Source organism: Vombatus ursinus, unplaced genomic scaffold (assembly GCF_900497805.2).
Source record: "Vombatus ursinus unplaced genomic scaffold, bare-nosed wombat genome assembly UNPS02014784.1, whole genome shotgun sequence".
NCBI lineage: Eukaryota > Metazoa > Chordata > Mammalia > Diprotodontia > Vombatidae > Vombatus > Vombatus ursinus.
The window spans coordinates 21,499,915-21,524,818 of record NW_020954562.1 but is presented as its reverse complement, the minus strand read 5'-3'; the positions used below and the strand labels follow the sequence as shown (position 1 = coordinate 21,524,818).

The following is a 24,904-nucleotide window of genomic DNA, read 5'->3' as shown; positions in this document are numbered from 1 at the left end:
ATCTTTTCCTAATTCTTTTCTTAAAGAATTCTTTGCGAACGCTCATTACAGACTAGCCCCCTTTATCCCAAGCTACAGTTTTGATAACAAATCTTTACCATATACAGCTTCCTTCTCCCTGCCCCTATGCTTATTTTTTTTTTAAACACAAGAAACAACGAGAAAAGGAATCACAGGTAACCACCCATAACAGCAACTTGGTTCACTTTATAAATGCTTTCTTGAATAGATTTTTTTTTATTACGATTTTATTTGCAAGCAGCAACCTACATCAACATTCAGGAAAATATAAGCCACCTATTGTTCTTAACCAAAGGTGACAGCACTATTATTAAATTCTGATATATAAAGATATGTATTGCCATGTTAGCCATAAAATTTTTTTAAAACAGTAGTAAGTGACAAACCTATTGAAAGAGAAAGGAACAAACCGGGTAGGCCATAAGAAATATAAAAAACATGAAACAAAAGGAATTACACAGGGGAGACAGTCTGTATCAGCTACTACTAACCTTTGATTCCCCAAAAGAAGAGGAAGAAGATGAGGAGGAAAAGAAGGAAAGAGAAGAGAAGGAAGAAGAAATGATATAGACAACTACTGAGCTTTTTTATGCTACAAGGAAACAGAACTGGAGAACCAGGAGAAATAAGATTTTACTGGGCCTAGAATCTGATAAATATAGGGATATGGGAAAAAAGTAAAAGATTATGATGAAAACCTCTAGTTTTTAATTTGGGGGTGGCAAAAATTAAGACAGGCAAAGCAGACCAAAGGTACAAAAGCTGAGGATAAAAGGTGCGTGGGTGAAGTGCAAAGTACTGCCCTTTCACATGGAGTTATTTGTTGCTGAGTTTATTTTGCTCTGAGATCTAAAAGAAAAGTTTACTCACACTAGACAGCAGCTGTTCCTTTTCAAAGTGACACACTATCATACAATACACTGACGTGGAATGGACACTAGAAATACCATATGATATGGAAAAAAAGGTGTAATTTATTTGACTATGAGCAATTGATGAAAATTTGGTTATTAGCCATAAGCAAGGTAGGGCAATTTACACAGAAGATTTGGAGTCTGAACACAGAAAAGTAAAAGGACAGATTTCAGAACTATACCATTTAGGGCTGAGTCTGGCAGTGATGGTTATACAGTAGATGAGAAGGGATGGAGGAGAGAGGAAAAGACAAAGTGGGGAGAAGAGTAGGGCTGGGCAGGAAGGGAGGAGTGTGGGAGCAGGAGACAGAAACTATGTAACTGCAGTAATCAAACTTGGGCCCATGGAAGCTCTGCAAGACTTTGACGGATGTATTTCATTATGGTACATCATGATGTATTGCTTAGTTTTGCTGAACTTATTTTTTTTCTATTTTTATTACAAGGGATGAATCTCTAGGGAGAGGAAGAGAGAAGGATATGTTCAGAAAAGAAATTCACACAGAAAAAAAATCAATAAAATTATTAAAGCTAATTTTTAAATTTAAAAACATATTACTTTTAAAAGGTAGAATACTATCGATAAGGCAAGAATTTTAAAAGATGGAAACATCATAACAAAACTACTTTAGGCACAATATCTTAAACCATCAAGAACATATGATTTCTTTTTGCCTATCACAATCAAGTCTAAATTCTTCTTACTAGCATTCAAAGCACTCTATGCTATCGATCCAATCTTACCTCCCTGTCCCCAAATACAATGCTTCTTTTACACTCAAAATGGCTACCCATCTGCTCCTTTACAGAGGTATCATGCTCATTCCTGTTTCCATGCCCCTACCTCTCTGCCCATCTAAAATCTAACTAACTTTTAAAGTTAACTCATGTCTCACATCTTTTATGAAGCTTCCTCCAAATATTGACTTCAGGGGTCAGTGGAAAAAGCACTGCTGCTGGAGTCATGGTACCCGGGGTTCAAAGCCTACATCTGTCTGTGACCTTGGGCAAGTAACCTCCCTGAGAATCAGTTTCCTTTATAAAATGAAAACGTTGGACTACATGGCGTCTAGGGTCCCTCTTCAACCCTAAATCTATGATCCTAGGTGGTCAAACATTTTGATTAATTTTTAATTTCTTGTGCAGAAATGTTGCCTTCCTAAGCATGAACTTCTTGTGGACAGGGGTTAGGCCTAATTTCTTCTCTTCTCTAGTACTTTATAGAGCAACACTCAAAAAAGATTTGAAACAAACTCCCAATTATCCTAAACCTAGAAATCTAACATACTCAACTGCAAAGTAACACCACACTAGAAACAACAAAGCAACATCTAAGAGGCTAAAACAGGAAGTCTCTATCCCGTCGTTGGTGAAACGAAAACTTGGCTCAATGAACTTTTGGAGCAATGTACTAAATGTCCACAAGATGGTGGTGTTACCACATCAATGATAGCAGTGTAGTGATAATAAAAATATAAAGAAATCTCAAAAAAAAAAATTTCCTAAGGAAACTCAGTATTCGTTTTCAAAGCAAGAACTGAATGCAGAGTACCAGACAAATTAAGTTAAACAGGAAGGGAAAATGGTTACAAGTGGAGAAATAATAGAATGTTTTCCATGGGGGAAAAAGCTAGAAAATAACTAAAAATACTAAAGAGGATGATTTTATGAAAGACAAGGAAACAATTTAGGGGAAAGACACTTTTAGCCTTCACTTCCGTAATTTCCAAAAAAGACAGCCAACAAGGTAATAAACTACACATTAAATATCCCTTTTATTAAAGAGGCAAAAAAGAAAACATTACTATTCAATAATAAAATTACACATGCATGTACCTACTTGTACAGTCATTGTGATAGGTGTTGGATGAGATAAAAGGTTTTAATAAGCATGAGAGATTTAATGAAAAAATATGTTTCATTATATATTTATTATAAATTAAGTATGAGTTCAGGCTGATGTCAACACTGTATACAGAACAGTTTAATAATTTGACAATTAAATGTTATTAAGAATAATTATCATTAAGAAAAAGTAAATTATGTTCAATGTTCTGTTTACAAGGGGCAAGTAAGCAAAATATTTTAGAAAAATTTCCAGCAAAACAAGTATTAAAATAATTTTGACACTTTAAGTTCAATTTCAGTCATTTGGCAAATAAGATTGTCCAGTTATTCTTTCATCAGTGATAATATGGACCTCATACCAACATATGAGGAAACAAATGCTATAGTATGATTGCTGGAAGAATTATGATTATAGGGGGCAGCTAGGTTGCACAGTGGATAGAGCACTGGCCCTGAAGTCAGGAGGACCTGAGTTCAAATCCAGCCTCAGACCAAACACTTGACACTTACTAGCTATGTGACCCTGGGCAAGTCACTTAACCCCAACTGCCTTTAAAATTAAAAAAAAAAAAGAATTACAATTATAAGTATAATTCAATGTCATTTAGAAATATGGTTAAGAGTAGGCTTTGAAAAACTCAAATCATGTCATTCAAGGAACTTATAGAACTAATAGTTCTTTCAAGGGCTTAGCTGTGCACTTGGGGATTAAAGAGAGAACATTTAAAATTCTTCACAACCCATCCTACCTTTCCAGATTAATTACCTATTACTACCATTCCAATATTCTACGGTTCAAACATATTGGTCCCCTAGCTGTTCCTCAAACAGGACATCTATATCCTCTCCTCTCACCTAGAATATGGCAATAGTCTCCTGACTTTGCCTTCCTATGTCCCAGAAGTCCCATCCCTACTTAAATCTATCCTTCATGCATCCAGTGTGATCACACATCTGATCACATCACTGCAACCTATCACCTCTAAGATCAAATATAAACTCTGGTATTTAAAACACTTCACAACTTGGCTCCAACTTATCTTTTCCAGATTCATGATACATTATTCCCTTTCACATACTCCATGGTCCAGATAAACTAACCCTCTTACCATTTTTTATACATGGCACTCCATTTCCCATTTCTATGACTTTGCAGTCACTATCCACCAAGCCTAGGATGCCCTCCCTCCTCATCTCTGCCACTTAGCAGGTATCAGCTGTTTTCCTTCAAGACTCAACCCAAGTGCCACATTCTAAATGAGGCTCTTTCTAGTCCCTATAGATTCTGGTGCTTTCTGTGTATCACCCCACCCCATTCCTCATCACCATCAAGGTTGTATTGTATCTTTCTTGTACATGTTCTATATGTATTTATATAGGATTATGTAGTCTCCCATTAGAATATTAGCTCTTTGAGGGCAAGAATGTTTTCATATTTTGTCTTTGTATCCCCAGGGCCAAACACAGTGCCTACCAACAGTAGGAGCTTAATAAATGTTTTCGGTTGATTGACCATGCAACTAATAAGATAAATGAATCAGCTTAAAAAGACTAATTCTAAAATAATTAACATCTTCAAAAAGCCCAAAGTGTTTGTGTGTATAATTAATACAAAAGAATGTTTAAAAGGCAAACATACCAGGTCATTATTTAGATGGGAGAATGCATAATTCACTAACAAAAAACACTGCAAAGCAATTTATCATGCAAATAACACAGTGTTACTATTTTATAAAATCAATTCAATTGATAAAATGAATTATATTTGCATTTTATATATAACTTTTAAAATAATCTCCTCTGGTGGTGATTTTAGGGTTATGATTTAAATTGTTGGCTGTTCAGATTGTTGGCACAAAAATTAAAACTGAGGACATGACATCTGATAACTGGTAGTCAATACTTTTTATCTTCCAAGATAAAACAAGAGCAAGACATAATGCAAACATTTGATAAGGATAAGTGGGCTCTGCTGGTATCTACACAATGTCAAGAGAACTAAAGGGAGGCAGGTGCACTCTGCTGGGTGGACCCTAGTAGAGGACTGGGAAGATGTAGACATGAATAACACTGGACAGGCAGGCATGGCAGATTGTTATCTGCATTATATCAGTAATTATCAATGAGATCACATCTGAGTACCAAATTACTCCTGTCTCTATCTTTAAATCAAAGGTCCTTAGCTGGAATATCAGAATTTCATTTTCAATATTTTGATAATTATATTTCAATATAATTGAATTCCTTGGCAATCAGATGTATTTTATTTTATGTATTTACAAACATTCTGAGGACAGGGTTTGTAGGCTTCACTAGGTTGCCAATTAAGTCCATGATACCAAGAGGGGAAGAAAAAAAAAAGGAAAGGGGGCAATAAGAATAAGAATTCTTGCTCTAAGCTTTACAACAATTCTATCCCCATAAAAAACTCGGGCTGCTTAAGCATTAATATTTATAGGGATGCTACTTCCTCCCCTAGCTGGAGATCACAATTTAACTACTGCCTTTTGATGGAAAGACAACAAACAAACACAGCCAATCACACAGAAAGGACACTGTTCTTTTTCCCAAAACCCTTGTCTAGTAGGAGCAGGGGTTGCTCCAGCTTGCCCTTAATGTGCTTTGCTCTGAATCCCCTTAAGATTGTTTTCACAGCATATTAAAAAAAACAAAAAACCAAAACAACCCCCCATTTATTTAAAAAAAAAAATCTCACAATCAACTTTTTCAGAGGCAAAGCCTCATTAAAGTGAAATTATAACAGTGATTTGTATCTACACCTAACTTCTCTAAAGATGCAGCTCCCAGGTTTACAGACCCATCTACCTCACGTGCTAGGCAACAGAAGGAAAAAAATGTAAAAACCATTAATTACAAAAGGCAGCTATGTGACACAGTAGATAAAGCACTGGGTTTGGAATCAGGAAGACTCCTCTTCCTGAGTTCAAATTTAGCCTCAGATACTTACTAGCTATGTGATCCTGGGCAAGTCACTTAACTGTGTTTGCTTAGTTTCCTCATCTGTGAAATGAGCTAGAGAAGGAAATGGAAAGCATTCCAGTATCTTTGCCAAGAAAACCCCAAATGGGGTTACGAAGAGTCTGACAGGACTGAAATGACTGAACAGCAAAATTAATTACAAAGCACAGTCCAAGCAAACCATAAGTAAAGTACAGGCTTTTACAGCAAAAAACAAACAGGTGCGCGCACACACACACACACACACACACACACACACACACACACACACACACACACACACACACACACACACACACACACACCCCTTTCAGTCAAGAAGCTAAAGATGTCCAGAAAGACTTCCAAAGTTTCTGTTCCAGCCGTCTGATGAATACACCTCACTAAGAGGTCCATTTTCATAGCAAATCAAAGGTAGGTCAAAGGAGTTTGGAAGAACTGAAACTGAGATAGATCCACATTCCTGGAAGCCATGTGCTTATACTATCAGGACTCTCGATATCCACAAACACTATCCATCCTTTCCCCCAGGGTTATCACTACCACCAGCTTTGCCTGCCACTGCAGGACAGCTAGCTTACCTTTGCCTCACCATCAAAGACCAAGTCCAGTAGGTTTTGCCTCTATCAAACTCCTGAATTCCCTACCTACCACTGGTGTTTGCCTTCTTATTTAAGCTATATTTCACTCTCTACCCACTACCTAAGGTGGCCCCTGCCACCCTCCTACCCTACCTTGAAATGACCTCTTCCCCTCTATCTCTCCTGTTCAGGATTCATGATCAAGTCATTTCTGTCATTGGTCCTAAAAGGAATATGTCAATCCACTCATTCATCATCTCATACTTGAACTATGCAATAGCCTGCTAGTTGGTTTATCTGCCTCAGGCTTCTCCCTACTTCAGTCCTTCCTTCAGTCAACTATTAAGTTAATCTTTCTAAAGTATAGTTGGGACCATGTCATTCCCCCCTACTCAATAAACTCCAATGATGCCCTATTACCTCTAGGATCTAATATAAAATCCTCTGGTATTCTAAGACTTTCACAATTTGACCCCTCCTGTATTTCCAGTTTTCTTAAACTTAACACCACACCACATAATCTGCCAATCCTGTGACACTGACCTCCTTGCTATTTCTCAAATAAGACACTTCTCCCAATTGTGGCTATTTTCACTGGCTGCCCCTCCTGACTGGTTCTCCCTCTTCACCTCTCCCTCCTGGCTTCCCTGACTTCATTCAAATCCCAGCTAAAATCCCCTCCCTTCTTCTACAATAATCCTTTCCTGACTGGGCTAGTCCCTTTCCTCTATCTTCTGTTTATCCTGAATATATCTTGTTTGTACATTGTTTTCACTTGTCTCATCCATTAGAATGTGAGCTGCCTTTAGCACAGTGTATGTGTTTAATAAATGCTTACTGACTGAGCGACCAGCGCTGTAAGTTTCTGCCCAGAAAGATCCCATTCCTAGGTCACTACTCCATTATGTGTGCTGTTTCTCCCATTAAAAGATAAGTTCCTGGAGGGCAGGGGCTGCCTTTGCACAATGCTTATCATAGTAAACCCTTCATAAATACTCTTTCATTCCTTCATTTACCCCCATGTAAGGGTTAACAGAAGTGATTCCCATACTTTTCTGCAAACCACCCTCTCCCTCTTCTCCACCTTTCTTGAGAAATCTCTGATTCAAGATGACTAACCCAGATCCGTCCACAGGAAAACTGATTTTGAACTATGGTTCAAAAACGGTGAAGGCTCATGTGCTTAGCACATAGGGGAATTTCTCTCAGGCAGCCCTCCTCCCTTCTCTAGAATAGCTTGTGGTGTCTTCCTAGGTTTCCTCCAACCACCTTGGCTCAGGGACCAGAAGTCCCACTTACAGCTCATTCTCACTCTATGAAATGCCTGATTAGGGTACATTTCTGGTTATTCTTCTTAATTTTAGATTTCTGCTTTTACTGCATCAGTCATTTCATGGCACAGGTGATTGTTGGTTGGGAATTTTCCTCTGACAAATCAGCAATTATCCTCCAATTTATAATCTTAGAGCACTGTCTGATATACTGAGATGGTAGAGTGACTTGACCAGGGTTAGTCAGTAAGACAGAGACTTAAACCCAGGTTTGCCGGAATCCCAGGGGGCTCTTCTTGATGCCAGTCTGCCTCACCATTTTAGTATTATCTATAAATCCATATATGAAGACTCAAAAGTGTTTTGAATTTGTAAAAATAGTTTTATGAATAATAAAAATGATATAAAGTCTTAGAGATAGTGAATCTTACTAAGTCTTGGTATTTTTATGCTTACAAATGAAATAGAAATTCTTATAGTCACCAGGAGAGTGCTCAAAAGCATTTCTGCCATGTAGATCAAGTTATTACAAACTAGAAAGCTAAAAACAAATCAGAACCAAGAAGAGAAATACCTCTCCCAACCCCAGGGGTTACCAGAGGCTTTCAATACAAGGAATTTGTCGCATTTTAATGTACTTCCTTGATGTGGAGAATAGAATTTTCTGGAATTATATTTACAGTAAATACCCTGCTTTGTGCCACTGTCTTAGACATTGTTGACCCAAGGTAAATATGTACTTTGCCTACCCCTAATGGGCTCAGGGATGAGGAATACTCATCAAATGCATTCACTGACTTAAAGTCAGTCAATCAACAATCATTTATTAAATGCTTACTACGCTGCTAGACCTGTCTGGTGCTAAGAGCTGGGGACAAAAAGAAAGCGGAAAAAACAGTCCCTGCCCTCAAGGACCTTATATTCTATAACACACATATAATGTGTGTAATCATTTAGTACATAATTAATACAGGATAGGAAAGTATTAGTCCCTGGAGAACACGCAAAGGACTAGAGGTGAGAGCTAACCTGAATCTTAAAGAAAGCCAGGGATTTTAAGAGGCACGGATAAAAAAGGAATGCATTCCAGGGATGGGGAAGTAGGAAGGGGGTTGGAGGGGAGGGAGTGGGAAGGGAAAGAGGCGTAGTCACTACAAAAGGGCAAAAGCCCTAAGATGGAGCACTACATTGTGAGGAACTCCAAAAAGGCTAGTATGGAAGGGAATTTTCCAGTGTTGTTTCTATAAAAACAATGGATGAATTATAACCACTAAACACTTCCACAAAGTGGGTTTTTTTTTAATCACTTCCAAAGGTTAATACAGATTACATTAGATGAATATAGCTGATCTATTCACATTCACATCGCAAACGAGAGGATTCCATGCTCTGCTGCATTTCATCTCAAGCCAACAACATAGGTCTGATGCATAAAACTTTAGAATAAAAATATTCTCTAATAGATCTCAATTTGGGAGTTGAGTGAAACTAATAAATGACACAAAATGATTTTGTAAAGTTGTCACCAGTTATGACTTTTATGTAGCAAAGCTAATACTTTAACACTTCTTATTGTTTTCCTTACTAATATACTTGAATTTTTAATGACAAAACCAATTTGCTGATGAATGGAATGATGAAGGGGAAAGAAGGAAATTAAAATCTATAAACTTTAAAATAATCAAACTGCTTTCTCTTTAGTGCATAGAGATAGAACACAAGTAGCCAAAAACCCCCAGAATCTGAGATTTCACTCCTAAATGTATATGCCATCAATGAAACTTTTTCTTCTCTGTTAAGAAGTCTTTATTCAGTACCTGTTTATCTATGAAGAACTATCTGCCAAGTCCTTGAATTTATTTGTCCTACTGGCTGACATTGGCTAAAACCCTTATGGAGAAATAGCTTCACGGTGAATGATATAAACAAGACGGCCTGATTTAACTGCAGTGCAGAACTGGCAGGAGCCCAACAGAACTTTGCCAACTGTCTGGCTATAAGGTCTAATACACCTTCAAGGAGCAAAGGGAAAAGCAACAGAACAGATTTGCAGCAGTTCCTTGCTGCATTATTAAATGTCCTGCTGAACCACTTTGACAGGATGCAATGGAAGCACAAGGAGAATTCATTTTTATCATCCTAGGAAGTCTACCTGAAAATTAGTATGATGATCCCAAGTGAGACGTGAAAAAGACTTAGATCTGAATTTTCTTATTTAGAACACTTTGGGCGATTTTCTAAATTTCTCTTCTCTGTCCTTAGAACTAGATGACATGAAGGATCAATATTAAAAGTAATAGGTCCCATATCTTTCTATTTTTACTAGCAAAACACTGTACAATTCAAGAAGTCACTGGATCATATATTTAGAGGTGAAAGGGACCTTAAAGGTCATCAAAGATCAAAGGGTCAAAGATCTAAAGCTGAAAGAGACTCAGACTATCTAGTTCAACACCATTGAGTTACACAAGGTCACACAAGTAAGCAACTGTCAAAGGCAGGATTTGAGCCAAGATTTATTTTAGACCCAGGACTCTTTCCATTACACCACAGCTGCCAACTGTAGTTCAACACACTCATTTTACAGAAAAGGAAACTGAGGTCTACAAAGGTAAAGCTGGAAAAATGGGTAGAACTAGGATTTGGATCCAGGTCCCCTGACTCCTAAGCAATTCAGTACTCTTTAACTGAATCTCAGTAAGTTTGAGGTTTTACCATGTCCCCAGAATAGGGGGTAAATAATCTTGGTTTTTGTTTGTTAATTAAGGATAAGAATTTTAATCTAGCGAGATGTCCCAGCAACCTTGGAAACATGAAATACTTAAAAAAGATAATGATATGTAATTATGTAAAAAAACTGAGGTACATACTACTATGGAAGGCAAGAAAGGGGAAAGAAAAGTAAATATGTTAGGGTCTAAGCTGAAGGTAAAGGTTTCCTGGTGAAGATAAGACACTGAACACATGGAAAGAAAATGTGACTAATATAAACACCCAGAACACTGGATTTGGAGTCAGAAAACCTATGTTAGTGGCAGCTAGGTGGTGACTAGCTGTGTGACCCTGGGAAAGTCACTTAACCCCAACTGCCTCACCAAAAAGCAAAAAACAAAAAACAAACAAAAAAAAACAAACCTATATTAGAATCCTTGTTTCATAAATTTACTCAAATGTATGACTTTGAACAAAACACTTAACCTCTGTGAACCTCAGTTTCCTCTTCTATAAAATGAGAATAATACTACTTGTATTATTTATTATGTTACTTCATAGGGTTGTTGAGAGCAAAGAGCTTTGTCAATTTTAGGAGACTAAATAAACATAATTATTATTCCAAATGGGGAACTAGAAGGTGGAAACAAGCATAATACAGTCAGGGAACCAAGAAGAAAATAATCTGAGGAGAAGTAAAAGGCATATGTAGAAGAGCAGTGAGCAACAATATTGTGCAAAAAGCATGTGATACTTTGAAGGTCAATATATGTTATGAAGTTAGTAGAGTGTGAAGGTATTCTAATAATGCAGGAATGAGGTAATGAAAGGGCCAATGAATCCTAGAAACATCTGTTATGATCAGAAGACCCTGGATTTAGAGCACTGACATTGAATGAAACACTTGGGATTTGAACCCATGTCCTCTGACTCCAAAGGAAGAGCCCTTTCTGGTTTATCATTCAGAGCTTCAAAGAAATAAAGGAATCAACGCAGATCACAAAGTACTGAGCCTGTGTGAGAGGAGGAAAAAAGAATGTTGGTTCCCATGGACAACAAATGGTAATTAGGGGAGTGGGCCAGGTTGGAGACAGTTTAAGGTTAAGAGACAATTGGATATTTGAAATTAAAAGTCAAGATTTGAATTATAGTAGGTGAAAATTTAGTTCAAGTCACTAAACATTTATTCAGCACTTAATGTGTGCTAGGATATCAACTATAAGAACTCTTAGGAAGTATAAAAGGAATATAGGAAAGAGAATATAGAGATACAACAGAAAACCATTTGGTACTAAGCTCTAGGAAAATGTCTGAAGTTGGGAGGACCATGAAGATCATGTAATGTCATGGAAATCAATGAGAGAGGCAGTTTGCAAAAACAAATTATCTTCTAATGCTGTGTGTAAATTGAAGCCAAAGTTTTTTAGCCCACAGATTTTTTAAACATCTTTTTCATGTCCAAAGAGATTGTATTAGCCAGCAAATAAAATCAATACTCTTTAACTATTTTCTTGATGTGTGAAGATATAGATAAATGTGAGAAATTTGATATTTTGCCAATATAAAATTGTGAATGACACTCTTTTAAGAGGTATAGTTGTAGAAAGCAATCTCCTGGCAACACTGGGCTGTTCTAAGGAGAATAGCCCTTCTTAGAAAGAGAGAGCGTAGCATCAGTTACCCTTCAATAGGGTCACTGACATGCAAGTTATTCCTAAGACTGAGTCTGTTAATGCATCAGACCAAAGTCACACACTGACACTGAAGATTATTTATATATGTGTATATATATATATATATATATGCATATATATATATATATATATATATATATATAAAATAAGAACAAGTTCTTTTTTTTCCTTTCAAGCTCAGAAGAACTCAATACCCCAGGAAAATGTTTTTAAAAAAATACTCAGATAGACATATACTGGAAATCTCTCTGGGTCATACCAAAAGACCACATTAGAGGTGAATTCATATTGAAGGAGCTGCTTCTAGTGAGTAAACCCTCTCGGAAAAAGTTCAAACCAGATCAAGATCAAACAGAAGTGCGTATTATGTCATCATGATATAGTGGGGCACCAACGTATAATGAGGAACTTTTTCTTAATTGGCGGCCATCAATAACTACATTAGAGAATAAACTTTTATTTACTTATACTTCAAAAGAAATCTTTTTCTTCATCAGTCCTAATGGGCTCTGACAGTTTTTCATAAAATGTGATAGGAAAAACATTAAACCATGCTATTTGAATTTCATTCCAATGCAAGTTAAATTGACAACCTGTAACAGAATCAAAAATGAGATTTATTACCCAAAAAAATGAAGAGAAAAATGTCTTTCTGGCAGGTTTTCTCTGCTATTTTTACATAACAGATAAGTAACATGATTTTTAACTTGAATGTTGACAGGCCTAATGAAAATCTGTTGGGAAAATCAGTCAAGAACAGCACAGGCTGAAACTCAGGGTTTTAAGTGAGCTCAAAGAGAGATACCTATTTTCTTTGCTGGCATGAAATTTTGGAGAAAATCATTAGCTTTGTTTTGCTGTTGAGATCCTTTCGAAGATCAAAGCAGATAAGGAAAATTGGCATAGAGACAAGAGCATGCAGTTTATGAATACACATCAAAAAAGAACTCTGCATCTGAATTTCTGACCTAAAAAAAGTATAATTTTACCTCTGTAATTAATTCCATGTTGAAAGAGATTTGTAAGGACATTGCCCAATAGCAGATAACTAAAAGTGAACCCAGTTGTCATGTCCAAAATGAGATGCCTCTAGGGTGTTAAGAATGTGTCATAAAATCAAAGACTTAATTGATGTTTCTTCTGCATTAAGTTCAATGTCATTTTAATACCATTGTATGCTTTCTTTCCCTTCTTTAATTATCTAAAAGTTCTAAGTCAGTTATAAATATTATTTTGCTCATTCTCAAGATGTTGAGGGTAAAAACAGTGATCTAATTTCTGATCAAATCAAATCAGCATAAAACTAAAGATTCTTCTAAAAAGGTCATAGTCACATTTGTATCTATAAAAATTTCCATTAAAAATGACTATCTGCCTTATAAAAAAAAAAATCACCAAACCTGAAGCCTAACAAATAACCACACACTTAAATACAGTAGAGAAAAGGAAAAATTACCCCAAATCTGCAAGTCCTTATCAAAAGTTGTAACTCTTCAGACCACTTATCTGTTAAACTCAAAGGAAGCACAACATCCAACAAGTCATTTCCTCTTGGGATGATGAATAGAGGCCAAGAGCAAGAATGGCATTAAGTTATTACAGGTTGATAGCTATTTCAAGGATCATGAAACACCAGCTCTAAAGTAAGAAAGACCTCCATCTAAGTCCCACCTGTTTACTACCAATGTGACACTGGACAAGTCGGTTCACTTTCCTGGGTCTCAGTTTCCGTAACTTTAAGACGGAGGAGGGGAGTTGACTAGATGATGTCTGAGGTCCTTTCCAACTCTAGAAAAATGATCCTATGATCACTGGTCTTCACTTTTTAGAATAGTAAGCACATAAAGTGGTAATAGCAGAATCTTATCTAATTAAGGATTAAAAAATTAACCCTGAAAAAGGATTTTTATCATTCCTCCTCACATATCATTTTTCATGTAGAAAATACCCTCAGGATCAAATTAAGGGAACTGCCATAGTAATTTTTTGATATAAATTCTAAATACCTTAAGTCAACTCTAAGTCATCCAAAAAAAAAAAATCTCAGATACTTAGTTGAAACTCCATCTTATTATGTTAATTTGCTAGAAATAGTTGTATTCAAGTAGAAATATAAAATTCCTTCCCCAAAATGTACATAAATGATGGTGTATTATGCTAAATAGGGCTCTACACTGCGAATGTGGACTGCTGAGTTGACTACAAGACATATGTACGTGGAATTACATTTTGAAGGTGTTTTGAAGGCTCATAAGTCTAGAACTGGAAGGGGTCTCAGAGGTCATCTTGCATACAACTCCTTAATTCGACATACTAGAAAAATAAGGTTAAGTGACTCAGCCTACGTCACACTGATAGTAATATGATAAATGTCAGCTGTAGGAGCTGAACTCAGATCCTCAGACTCCAGGGCCAGGACTCTTCACACCAAACTATGGTAACTAACTCTGGCCCTTTCAAAGCAGTGACTTTCAAGTCAAGACTTCAGAAGACTGAGGATGAAGCATATCTCCTTGGTAATGAGGTGACAGGCCAGAAGTAGACAGTGAGACAAACATTTTCAAATGTGGCCAATGTGTTGATTTGTTTTGCTTGACTATAAGAATTTGTGAAATGGACAGTGAGGTGAGTCAGTAGAAAGTGATAGAAATGCAAAAGCAAAAAAGAAAGAGAAGTCAAAGAAAAAAGGGCAAAAGAAAACAGTTCAGAAGAGAACACAGAACAATTCTATTGCTTTCTTTTTAAATTAATATATAGACTTAAAAAACAAATTGCATATTACAGACATTTAATTTCATATATTCTTTTCATTTTTCTTTATTGAAAAGTTAATTTGTTGATTATTAAATTCTTAATAAAAAGAAATTTTCCAAAAAGAAACTACAAAAATACTTAGTATTTTTATAGCACATTAAAGTTTGGAAAGTGCTTTACAAATACCATTTCATTTGATCCTCACAACAACTCTGGGAGGTATGTGCTATTATTATCCCCATTTTTCAAGTTGAGGAAATTCAGGCGAGCAGAGATGAAGTGACTTTCCCAAAGTTATAGAGCTAGTTAAGTATTTGAGGACAGATCTGAGTTCAGGTTTTCCTGACAGCAGGGCTAACACTATATATTTTTTAAGTATATCCCAATGTTAGCCCTCATGTGAAAAGAAGCAGCCCCTGCAGAGAAGGAGCCAACCATCCCCTCCACCAAATGCCAGACAACCACAAAGAGGGCAGGAAAGCCAGTCTGGAGGAGGATACAAGGAACCCAGGAGGAGAGACAGAAAGCAACATGTGTCAGGCAAGTCAAACTATTCCTGCCATCTTGACCAGCATCTTACTCACACCCTGATCCTGAGCCCAAGAGCTGTGGGAAATTCAAGAGCTGAGGCCATTATCCTGAGAAAGAACAAACTGCTCCTACAGGTACTGTAGTTGCAACTACTGAAGACCCAGAAAAGGAAGTTCTTGCCACCAAACTCATTGCAACTTTCAAATGGTTCTATATCAAAAACTAAAATCATTTTATCAGTAGAAAGGGTGTATTAAAAAAAAGGCATTAACAAATACTTTGCTGCTGTACTCTAAGGAGCATGGGACTTTTCTTTCTGACTTGCAACTGAAACCTTCCATGTTGTTTCCTCCCTCATTTGCATGTGAGCCCCTAGAGAGCAGGGACTGTCTTGTATTACTATTTGCATGCCAGCAAATCACAGTGCTTTCTACATAGTTAGTACCTAAGAAATACTTCATTCATTCATTCCATTTTCTTAGCATCATGAAAGATCTTAATTCCCAAGTTATTTTGATTGGATAACACACATTAAAAAGTACTAGATATTGATAAAGCACTCATTTCACAATACAGACAACTGGGTCAAATTTATAAGAATGCAAATCATTCCCTAAGTGATAAATGGTCAAAGGATATGACCAGGCAGTTTTCAGATGAAGCAATCAAAGCTATAGTCATATGAAAGAAGACTCTAAATCACTACTGATTAGAGAAATGCAAATTAAAACAACTCTGAGGTACCACTTCACACCTATCAGAGAGGCTAATATGACAAAAAAGGAAAATGATAAATATTGGAAGGGATGTGATTAAATTGGGACGGTAATCCACCGCTGGCAGAGTTGTGAACTGATCCAACCATTCTGGAGAGCAATTTGGAACTATGCCCAAAGGGCTATCAAACTGTACAAACCCTTTGATCCAGCAACACCACTTAACTAGTTCTGTATCCCAAAGATATTTTAAAAAAGGGAAGGGGCGATCTATTTGTACAAAAATATTTATAATAGTTCTTTTTGTGGTCACAAAGAATTGGAAATTGACTTGGATTATTGTATTGCTGAGAATAGCTAAGTCATTCACAGTGTCTTACAATACTGCAGTCTACAGTGTTTTCCTGGTTTGCTCACTTGGCTTTGTATCATTTTATGTAAGTCTTTCCAGGTTTTTCTGAAATCATCCTCCTTGTCATTCTTTATAGCATATTGATATTCCATTATAATTGTGTACAACAACTTGTTCAGCCCTCAATTTCCAATCTGGGATCTGAATGCATATCGAAGCATACTATTTTTCACTTTCTTTCTTTTTGTTGTTGTTTAAGTTTTCTTACACAAAATGACTAATATAGAATGTTTTACATGTATAACCTATATCAATTGCTTACCGTCTCAGAGAAGTGGGAAAAGGAGGGGTGGATAGAATTTGGAACTCAAAAACTTAAAAAAAAATATTAAAAACTGTTTTTCATGTAATCAGGGGGAAAAAATTTTAAAAAAGCACAAGGTAGATAATATATGCCTTGGCAAACATAAATAGCAAAAGTAACACAGAAATATACAACCTCTCATTTTGCCAGTATACGTAATTCACCAAATAGAGACTTTCTTCACAAGTTCAGCCTTCTCTTACTTCTTAGTTAAACTCAAGAGAACTGAGTGAGTCACAGAAAAGTTAAATGACTTGCCCAAGGTCAAAAAGTCATTAAGTGACAGAAAGAGGATTCATACTCATGTCTTCTACCCCCAGTTCTCTACCCACTATGCCATGAAACCTCAAAAGCAATAAAAAAGTTCAATAAATCAAAGCTAATTATACAAGCTTAGACAACATAAACACTACAACATTAATATATCTTCCATTTATATCAATCACTAAAGCTTTTCCCAACGTTTGATTATCTCATGAAGATGGATGACCCTTACTTCTTTAAGACTACTCTAATAGAAGAAAAGCTTTAAAAGTTTCTACCAAGTGAGAGGGGGCTCAAGTGTGGACCTAATGATGGACTATCGACTGAGACATGATGAATTGAGATCTGCATCAAGAGGGAGTACCTACAATGATGAAATCACAAATTCTTGACATTTAAAAAAATACATTGACATGGATTTTCATTTAAATATGATTCTAGTGTTAGAAATGTGGCCATGGAGCCTATTGAAGTAAAATGCAAATATAAAGAAAACAGATAAAAATGCTGTGCAGAAGGAGATGTGTGGTGAATAAATTCTCTCTGAAAAAACTAAGGCCCATTCACATACATCCTTTACGGTAGCAATAAATTAGGATTTTGTTGTTGTCATTTGATTTTATTGAGTAGGCAGAGGCATAATGGATGGTCCCTACTTTCTTGAAGATTAAATAATAATAGAACTAATAAAATAATAATAGAATGACTAGAACAAAGCTACTGCCTAATCTGGAATAACTTTTTAGATTGACTCATGTTACACAAGTTAATAATTTAAATCAAAAGGACTGTCAAAATCAACTTCTTCATCACAGTTGCTAGCTAGAATTTCACACAATTTTATGTCATGAAGACATCAAGGCAGTTTTCATTAATATTTACATAAGACAGGCTGTTTCAGCAGGTTGGTACAAACACTTCCTTAAGGAAAAAGACTTAATTTACTGTATTACACATTACAGAAAGAGAGGAAATACTTACTAGTACAAAACTTCATTTGCTTCATGTCTTTCATATCTCACGGTTTCACACATTAATCTATAAAAGAAATAAAAAACTTTAGATGTGAAGTTAATATCACCTACCTTAAAAGGATCAAAAAATTAAATAAATTCATTTAGAATGTTAAAATAAGAAAGTATTTTGCTAATCCTTCTAATACTAATAAAGAAATGTTATCAGTACTTGGTGAAATAAATTCTGAAATAAACAACAAAGTCATTATATATAACAGCTTCCAGCAAAAGAAATATAACTATTAGATGTCAACTTTATCTTGTCACTTTTCAGGATAAAAACTGTGTGTACCTTTCTATTTTGTTTAGAAAAAAAAAGCAAAAGTAAAATTGCTCAACTGCAGATATAAAGGTATTCAAGAAATGTTTGTGGTATTAATCACATCGCAGTTAGCAAGAATATTACTATACTAAGTCCCAATAAAACTATTTTCTCTAAACATACTCAAATGTAAAAAAGAGAAGGCATGATCTCTCACATATAATTCTGTTCTACTGGAGAAAGAGATGACTTTTCTTTAAGTATGTGATTACTTTTCCCTAGAAAATCATCCTTTCCTCTGTAAATATAGAATAGGTCAAAAGTACATAAATCAATTCAACAACAAAGTTAATAATAACACAGTGAACATTAAAAATAAAATAAAAGTTCAACAAACATTTATTAAGTGGCTATGGATAAGATACTGTGCTGAGGTGTAGCCAAAAGAAAAAACCTAGCATGCTAACAAAAGATACTGCCAACTGGAAACAAAATACTGTATACACAGCCAATTTAATTACTAGTAAGTATGTGGGTAAAACCATAGATTGACCTAAACCAATAGTGTGCAAATCAGTATAACTTCAATAGCACGGGCAAAATGAATCAAATATTCATATCCACTAATTAAATTTTATTTTTTCCACTGAAGTAAATATTTACATATAGGACAGAGATTTGGAAATTCCAAGAGCAGCTCCATAACGTCATCTCAATCCTCTCCCAAATATGTAACATTACAATTATATTTAGCATTTCCCAATACCACTAACATTTTAGTTGATTATTTACTTTTGACCATGGTTCAGATTGGGTTTTTTTGGCACAAGGTGACACAAGAATCCGAGGATGTCAAGAGACAGCAACCAAGTGCAAAGCCGAGCATAAGGCACAATGGTATATACTGAAGATCAGAATTAAAATGAAAGAAATCCATAGGATGGGGCTCTAACCATCATCTATTCTCTCATCCATTCCTCAATCTACATGCTTACTCTCACCCTACCTTTAGTTCCATAATTCCCACTGCCTCAGGGATGTTAAAGAGGTAGATAGGGAGAGGGAGACAGAGAAAGAAAGCCTAGGAATGGAGGTGGGGAGAGGAAGGAAGAGAGAGAGAGAGAGAGACAGAGAAAGAGAGAGAGAGAGAGAGAGAGATCCAAACCAACTTCTCTCTCTTCCCAACTTCCCCATTTCTATTAATCTGACTCACTGCTACCAGTCTCAAAACCCTAAAGGCATTTGAGATTCACCTCTTTCCTGCAACTCCTATTTTTAAACATTCACCAAATATAACAGATTCTAGCTTTAAATTGTTTTTCATATGTATCCCTTATTCTCCTCTCCCACTGCCAGTACACTAAATCTGGATCCCCATCAAATTATAACCGAGTTGCTTCAATTGCTCCCTAATTGGCCCTTCTGCCTACACTCTCTCAAGCTGTCTACCATATTAAGAGTTCTTAAAAATAAAAAAAAATAATAATAAAAACAATGTCATATGTATGCTCAATTATGAAAATTTAAAGTTTTCACTGTATTTTTATAACATTCCAAATTGCCTTAATAAAAACATTACCTAATCCAATATAAAATGGCTTGTTACTTACCAGACCCCTAATTATCATTGTTCTATGTGATCTTAATCATTCTTAATCATTCCACATGGTGTTTCTCTCACCTAGAATAAATACCTTTTCTTCATACCTTTTAAATCCTGTCTATCCTTCAAATCCCATTCAAAATGTCATCACTTTCATGAAGTCCTCCGCTGACTACAGCAATGCACATTAATCTCTTATAACTCTTCTAATAATTATAAGTCAATACCACACAGTTGGTTTATTGCACACCATCCCATTTTTTTTTTACTGACCAAACCAAATACTTTACTATACTTCCATGTAATGTCACTATATAGAAACTTGGGCATATGGAGTAAACTGAACAAGAAACTCCTAGGGTACAGGAATTTAAATGTACTCCATCTATCCCATAGTCCAAAGCAAGGTGTCACAATGCTGCAAACAGAGACAAAAAGAACCAAAGAAGTAAAAAATGGTGAGGGGTGAAGAAGGGGAGGGAGAAAAGAAGAGTTAAGCACCTTAAATGACCACAGCAAGAAAAGGTATTTTACCAAAATTCTAGAGAAAATTCTAAAAATCTAAGAGAAGAAATGACAGTTTATAGTTAGGCACTGATAGTTTAAAATTTAATAATACAATAAAAATAAATAATGTGTATGTGCCATTGGTCTACCAATGACTAACTTTAGACCTAATTTTTAAATCGTAACTAAATATTCCCGATTATAATACCCATTAGTCCTAAGACACACTAAACAAAAACTTCTTCCATAATCCGAATCTATAAGTTAAAAATAAAAACTTACAGGATTTTATAAAAGTGTGTAATGCTCTTTCTTGGGGCAGCTAGATGTTGCAGTGGATAGAACACTGGGCTTGGAATCAGGAAGACCCATCTTCCATGAATTCAAATCCAGCCTCAGAAACTTACAGCTGTGAGACCCTGGGTAAGTCACTTAACTTAGTTTACCTCAGCTCCTCATCTGTAAAATGAGCTGAAGAAGAAAATGGCAAACCACTCCAGTAACCTTGCCAAGAAAACCCCAAATGGGGTCTAGAAGAGTCGGACATGATTGAAACGAGTGAATAACAATGCTTTTTTCTTGCCTTTAAAAAAAAAAACAAAAACATAAGTTCAATTCAAATTGATCAATATTAACAGCACTTCCTGTGAACGAGGTACCATGCCAGGCATTAAACCCAGAGGATAACACCTTTTCTGCCCTCCAGGAATTTAACATCAGGGAAGACAAATACACAATAACGACAACGTAAAGCAGAAAATCAGGGATGAAAGAGGGGGTTCACATAAAGTGCAATGACTTGAAAGGTGAGGAAGAGATCACCTCAGGTTACAGAGAATATAGGAAAGTGTATCAATTAAAAAAAAAAAAGATTGTTTGAGATGGACCTTGAAGTGTACATAAGGTTTTAAAGATCAGAGTTTGTGAAGAGAACTTTCCTTCACAATTATACTACAGACGAGATTATATTTATCAAGTGTTTGGCACAGTGCCTATCACATAGTAGGTACTTAATAAATGCTTATTCCCATCCAAGGAAAATGGGTAATGTGAAGCAGTTTGCTTCTGCTAAATGACCCCAGGCCACTGTGCCATCTAAAAGTGGGCCTTTTACAGTTTTTCAGATTCCTAGGCCATCATGTTGTCCTCTGTAACTTCTTGATGACTTTGTCTGTAGTAGATCTGTTCAGTCTTCAATTTATATACTGAAAGAGTAAATCTGGAAATGACTATTATGTGAAAACAAAAATCATCCCTAAAATATTTTTCAGCATCACCAAGTATCCATGGGACTCTCCTATGCATGAGCCCCCTTTTGTACATGAATTTTATCACATGTTGGCTACTCTGAGACACTTTTTTCTGGTCTATTTTTCTTTTCTTTTCTGATTTTTTTTAGCTGGGTTACAGATAGCTAAGATTTTCTAATAAATAAATCCCAGATAAATGAGGGGTAAACTGTACAGTCAAGCTTTTTATTATTTAAGGAATGGGAGTGGGGTCAAGAAATCACATAATAGGTAAATAGATCAGACAGATTTTAAATACTACTAAAATTTTCCACTTAAAATGTGTTCATCAAAAAGAGCTAAAAAGAATGAAATTTTCTGCCTACAATTAAAATTTTAAAAAATATTTTTATTAAATAAAGACAATAATATTAGAAATTCCCTAAGAGATACAACACATTTTTTAAAAAATAATTTTCAATAACATTAGCCTTCTATTTCTAATTAAAATTTGTCTCTCAGTACTACATAAAATTCCTATGTTCTATACAAACACATATATACACATGTGTGTTTAAATAAATATGGTTGCAGTTCAGTTATGTCCAACTCTTTATGATCCCATGGACGATAGCATGCCAATACTGTCCATGGGATTCTCTTGGTAAAGATACTGGAATGATTTGCCATTTCCTTCTCCAGTGTATTGAGGAAAACAGAGGTTAAGTGACTTGCCCAGGGTCACAGAGCTAGTAGGTATCTGAGGTCAGATTTGAACTGAGGTCTTCCTGACACCAGGGCCAGTGCTCCATCTAGCAAGCCATCTGGGTGCATGTGCCTGTATGCATGTGGTGAATGTGTGTGTACGTGTGTGTGTGTCTGTGTACGTGCACACCCATTTATCTTTCTAGCAACAGATATAAAAAATACAGATGTAGATATCAGAGGTATAGTTTTAGGTACTGATACCTATTGATAAGTATTAATCAATACCTAGCAATAATAGGTATTGATAAACCTACATCTATTAGATATAGGTTTAGGTATACTATAGGAATCAGCATAGCTATCCACATAAATACAGATTGAAATATGCAAAATATAAGCTAGATTTTATAGTCTGCAAAAAAAAGGAAGCCAAAGATTACATAGGAATTGTTAACAGAAGTAATCACTTAGGTAAGGAATCATCAAAAGTACTAGGTCTATTTTTTTCTTTATTTACATATACTTGGGAGACTATATACTCTCTAAAAAAATTTTTTTAAGTTGAATAGTGTTGCTAATTCCCAATAGTTTTGCTTTCCCAGTTAAACTTTATTGCATCTTTAAATAATTCACCTACAAGCTACATTAATTTAAATTATTTTTATTAAAATTTTCATTTCAGAAAGACAATTCTCCTGATACTTTTTCAATTAAAAACTAAATACAAAGTAAGTGTGCTTATAAATTAATTGGTCTTTGAAGTGTAAGGGGAGAATACACAGAAAAATAAATTTTTAATAAGGAACAATGACTAGTTTTATAGTTGGCATGTTTGGTTGATTGGGGGAGGGGGTGGGAAGATAGAGTGGATTAGGCACCCTGCATTAGGCAATGTAGTGGCTGCCCACTCTCAGGGTCTCACCATATTGGTGCCAAGCTTAGTGCAAATACTCAAATGGCTTTGGCCCTACTGCAACTCCAAAGACCCACCAGCATCCACTTTCCCCAGCAGTGGGGATTACAAGTGTACTCCACTTCAAAAAGCCAGGTGGCATCTTTAAGTAAAAATGAAAGAAACAATACATAAACAACACACACCTCAGTTTATGTGTGAGGGAATGATAAATTAATTGTACTCTGAAGCTATTAAAAAATGTCATTAGATCATACATATCCAATTGATCTGGCTATAGTACTTAGGAATCATCTGATACTTAAGTAATCAGAGTTTTCTTGATATTTGTGTCCAATTACCAGATAAAAGATAAATATAAATCACCTCACCTAGAGGTCTGGCACAGTAAACTGTTAGGGATTGGGATGTTTGGACTAATCAAATTACCATATACTCTTGACACAGAGATGATAAAAACGTACATACTTTCTAGCTCTAAATCCGCGATCAGCATTTTCCCAAGAATTAGAATACATTAAAATACACTTTGAAATTAAAATCATGCTTTAAAGATATGTTCTTTTGTTGCAGTGGGAACTATCTCCAGGAATAAAAATTGAATGCTGTAAATATTTACTAGAACTTTATTAATTGTTTAATTCTAAGTTCAGAATAAAATAAATATTTTTTAAAATGAAATACTTATTAGAGTGCTTCTTGAGGCTCAAGGGAAGACTTGCCCATGATCACATAGCTAAAAACCACTAAAGGCAATACCTGAACTCCTGTTAGTGACCCAGTCCATCCAGTCTATACACCACACCATGTTGCCTGTCTAACTAAAATTATATTGAACTTTTTTTTTGAAACTTTAAAAATTCTAAAGGTAAGGGCAGCCTGGCATAACAGATAGAGAGCTGGCTTCCAAGTCAAAAAAACCTGAGTTCAAATTCTTCCTGATGAGTATGGGCTACATTACTCTAGGCCAGTCACTCAGTTTCTAAATGCCCCAGACCATTTTTTAAAGGCAAATTAAAATTAGGAAAGCAGATACAGATTTTTTTTAGTAGTTTTCTCACTGAGCGTTCCCTATACCAATCAAATTACATGTTCAGTACCAAAAAAAAAAAAAAGCTATTTTTTTTCATAAGGCACTTCAGGATTTTATAGTCCTTCATGCAACCTCATGATTAAATATTGCATTTTAGTGTCCATAAGTACCAGTAAATAAATGATTTCAGTTGACAGAATGACAAATAAACTAGCTTTAACTGTACCATTGGGACCATATGCTGGAATTTTTCACTCATGTGGCTCCAAAAATAATTATGGGGCATATAAAAATGTATGAAACTGAAGAGGAGACTGAGTGAGGGGCTTCCAGTTGGGGACCCAAACATCTCTCAATGAGGCAAAGTCCAGTGTGGTTAAACCTCAAGGTATCAGCCTAGTCACAATTCTTGTCTTTTTTCATTGTTATTCCGGGGCGGGGGAGGGGAGAGGAGTGAGGCAAACTATGGGGGGAGAAACAGGAAGAGAATCTATTTCAACATTTAAGACTGAGCTCAACTTACCCATAGCTACAAAACTTGGACTTGTAAATTCCAAATACAATGATACTGAGAAACATTTTCACAAAAGGAATGTAATGTTTAAAACCATAATCTCGTACCTTTGAAATCA

The 24,904-nt window shown here is 35.6% G+C and overlaps 1 protein-coding gene across 5 annotated transcripts in view; it reads right to left on the bottom strand.

Moving 5' to 3' along the window:
* Positions 1-24,904, bottom strand: part of RAPGEF2 (Rap guanine nucleotide exchange factor 2) — a 311,585-nt gene that overhangs the window by 169,847 nt on the left and 116,834 nt on the right. For all 5 annotated transcript variants that reach the window (XM_027866834.1, XM_027866836.1, XM_027866837.1 and 2 more), the window contains exon 3: positions 17,983-18,039. In XM_027866834.1, the coding sequence (XP_027722635.1) occupies positions 17,983-18,039 (57 nt within the window). The remainder of the gene's footprint in view (positions 1-17,982; positions 18,040-24,904) is intronic.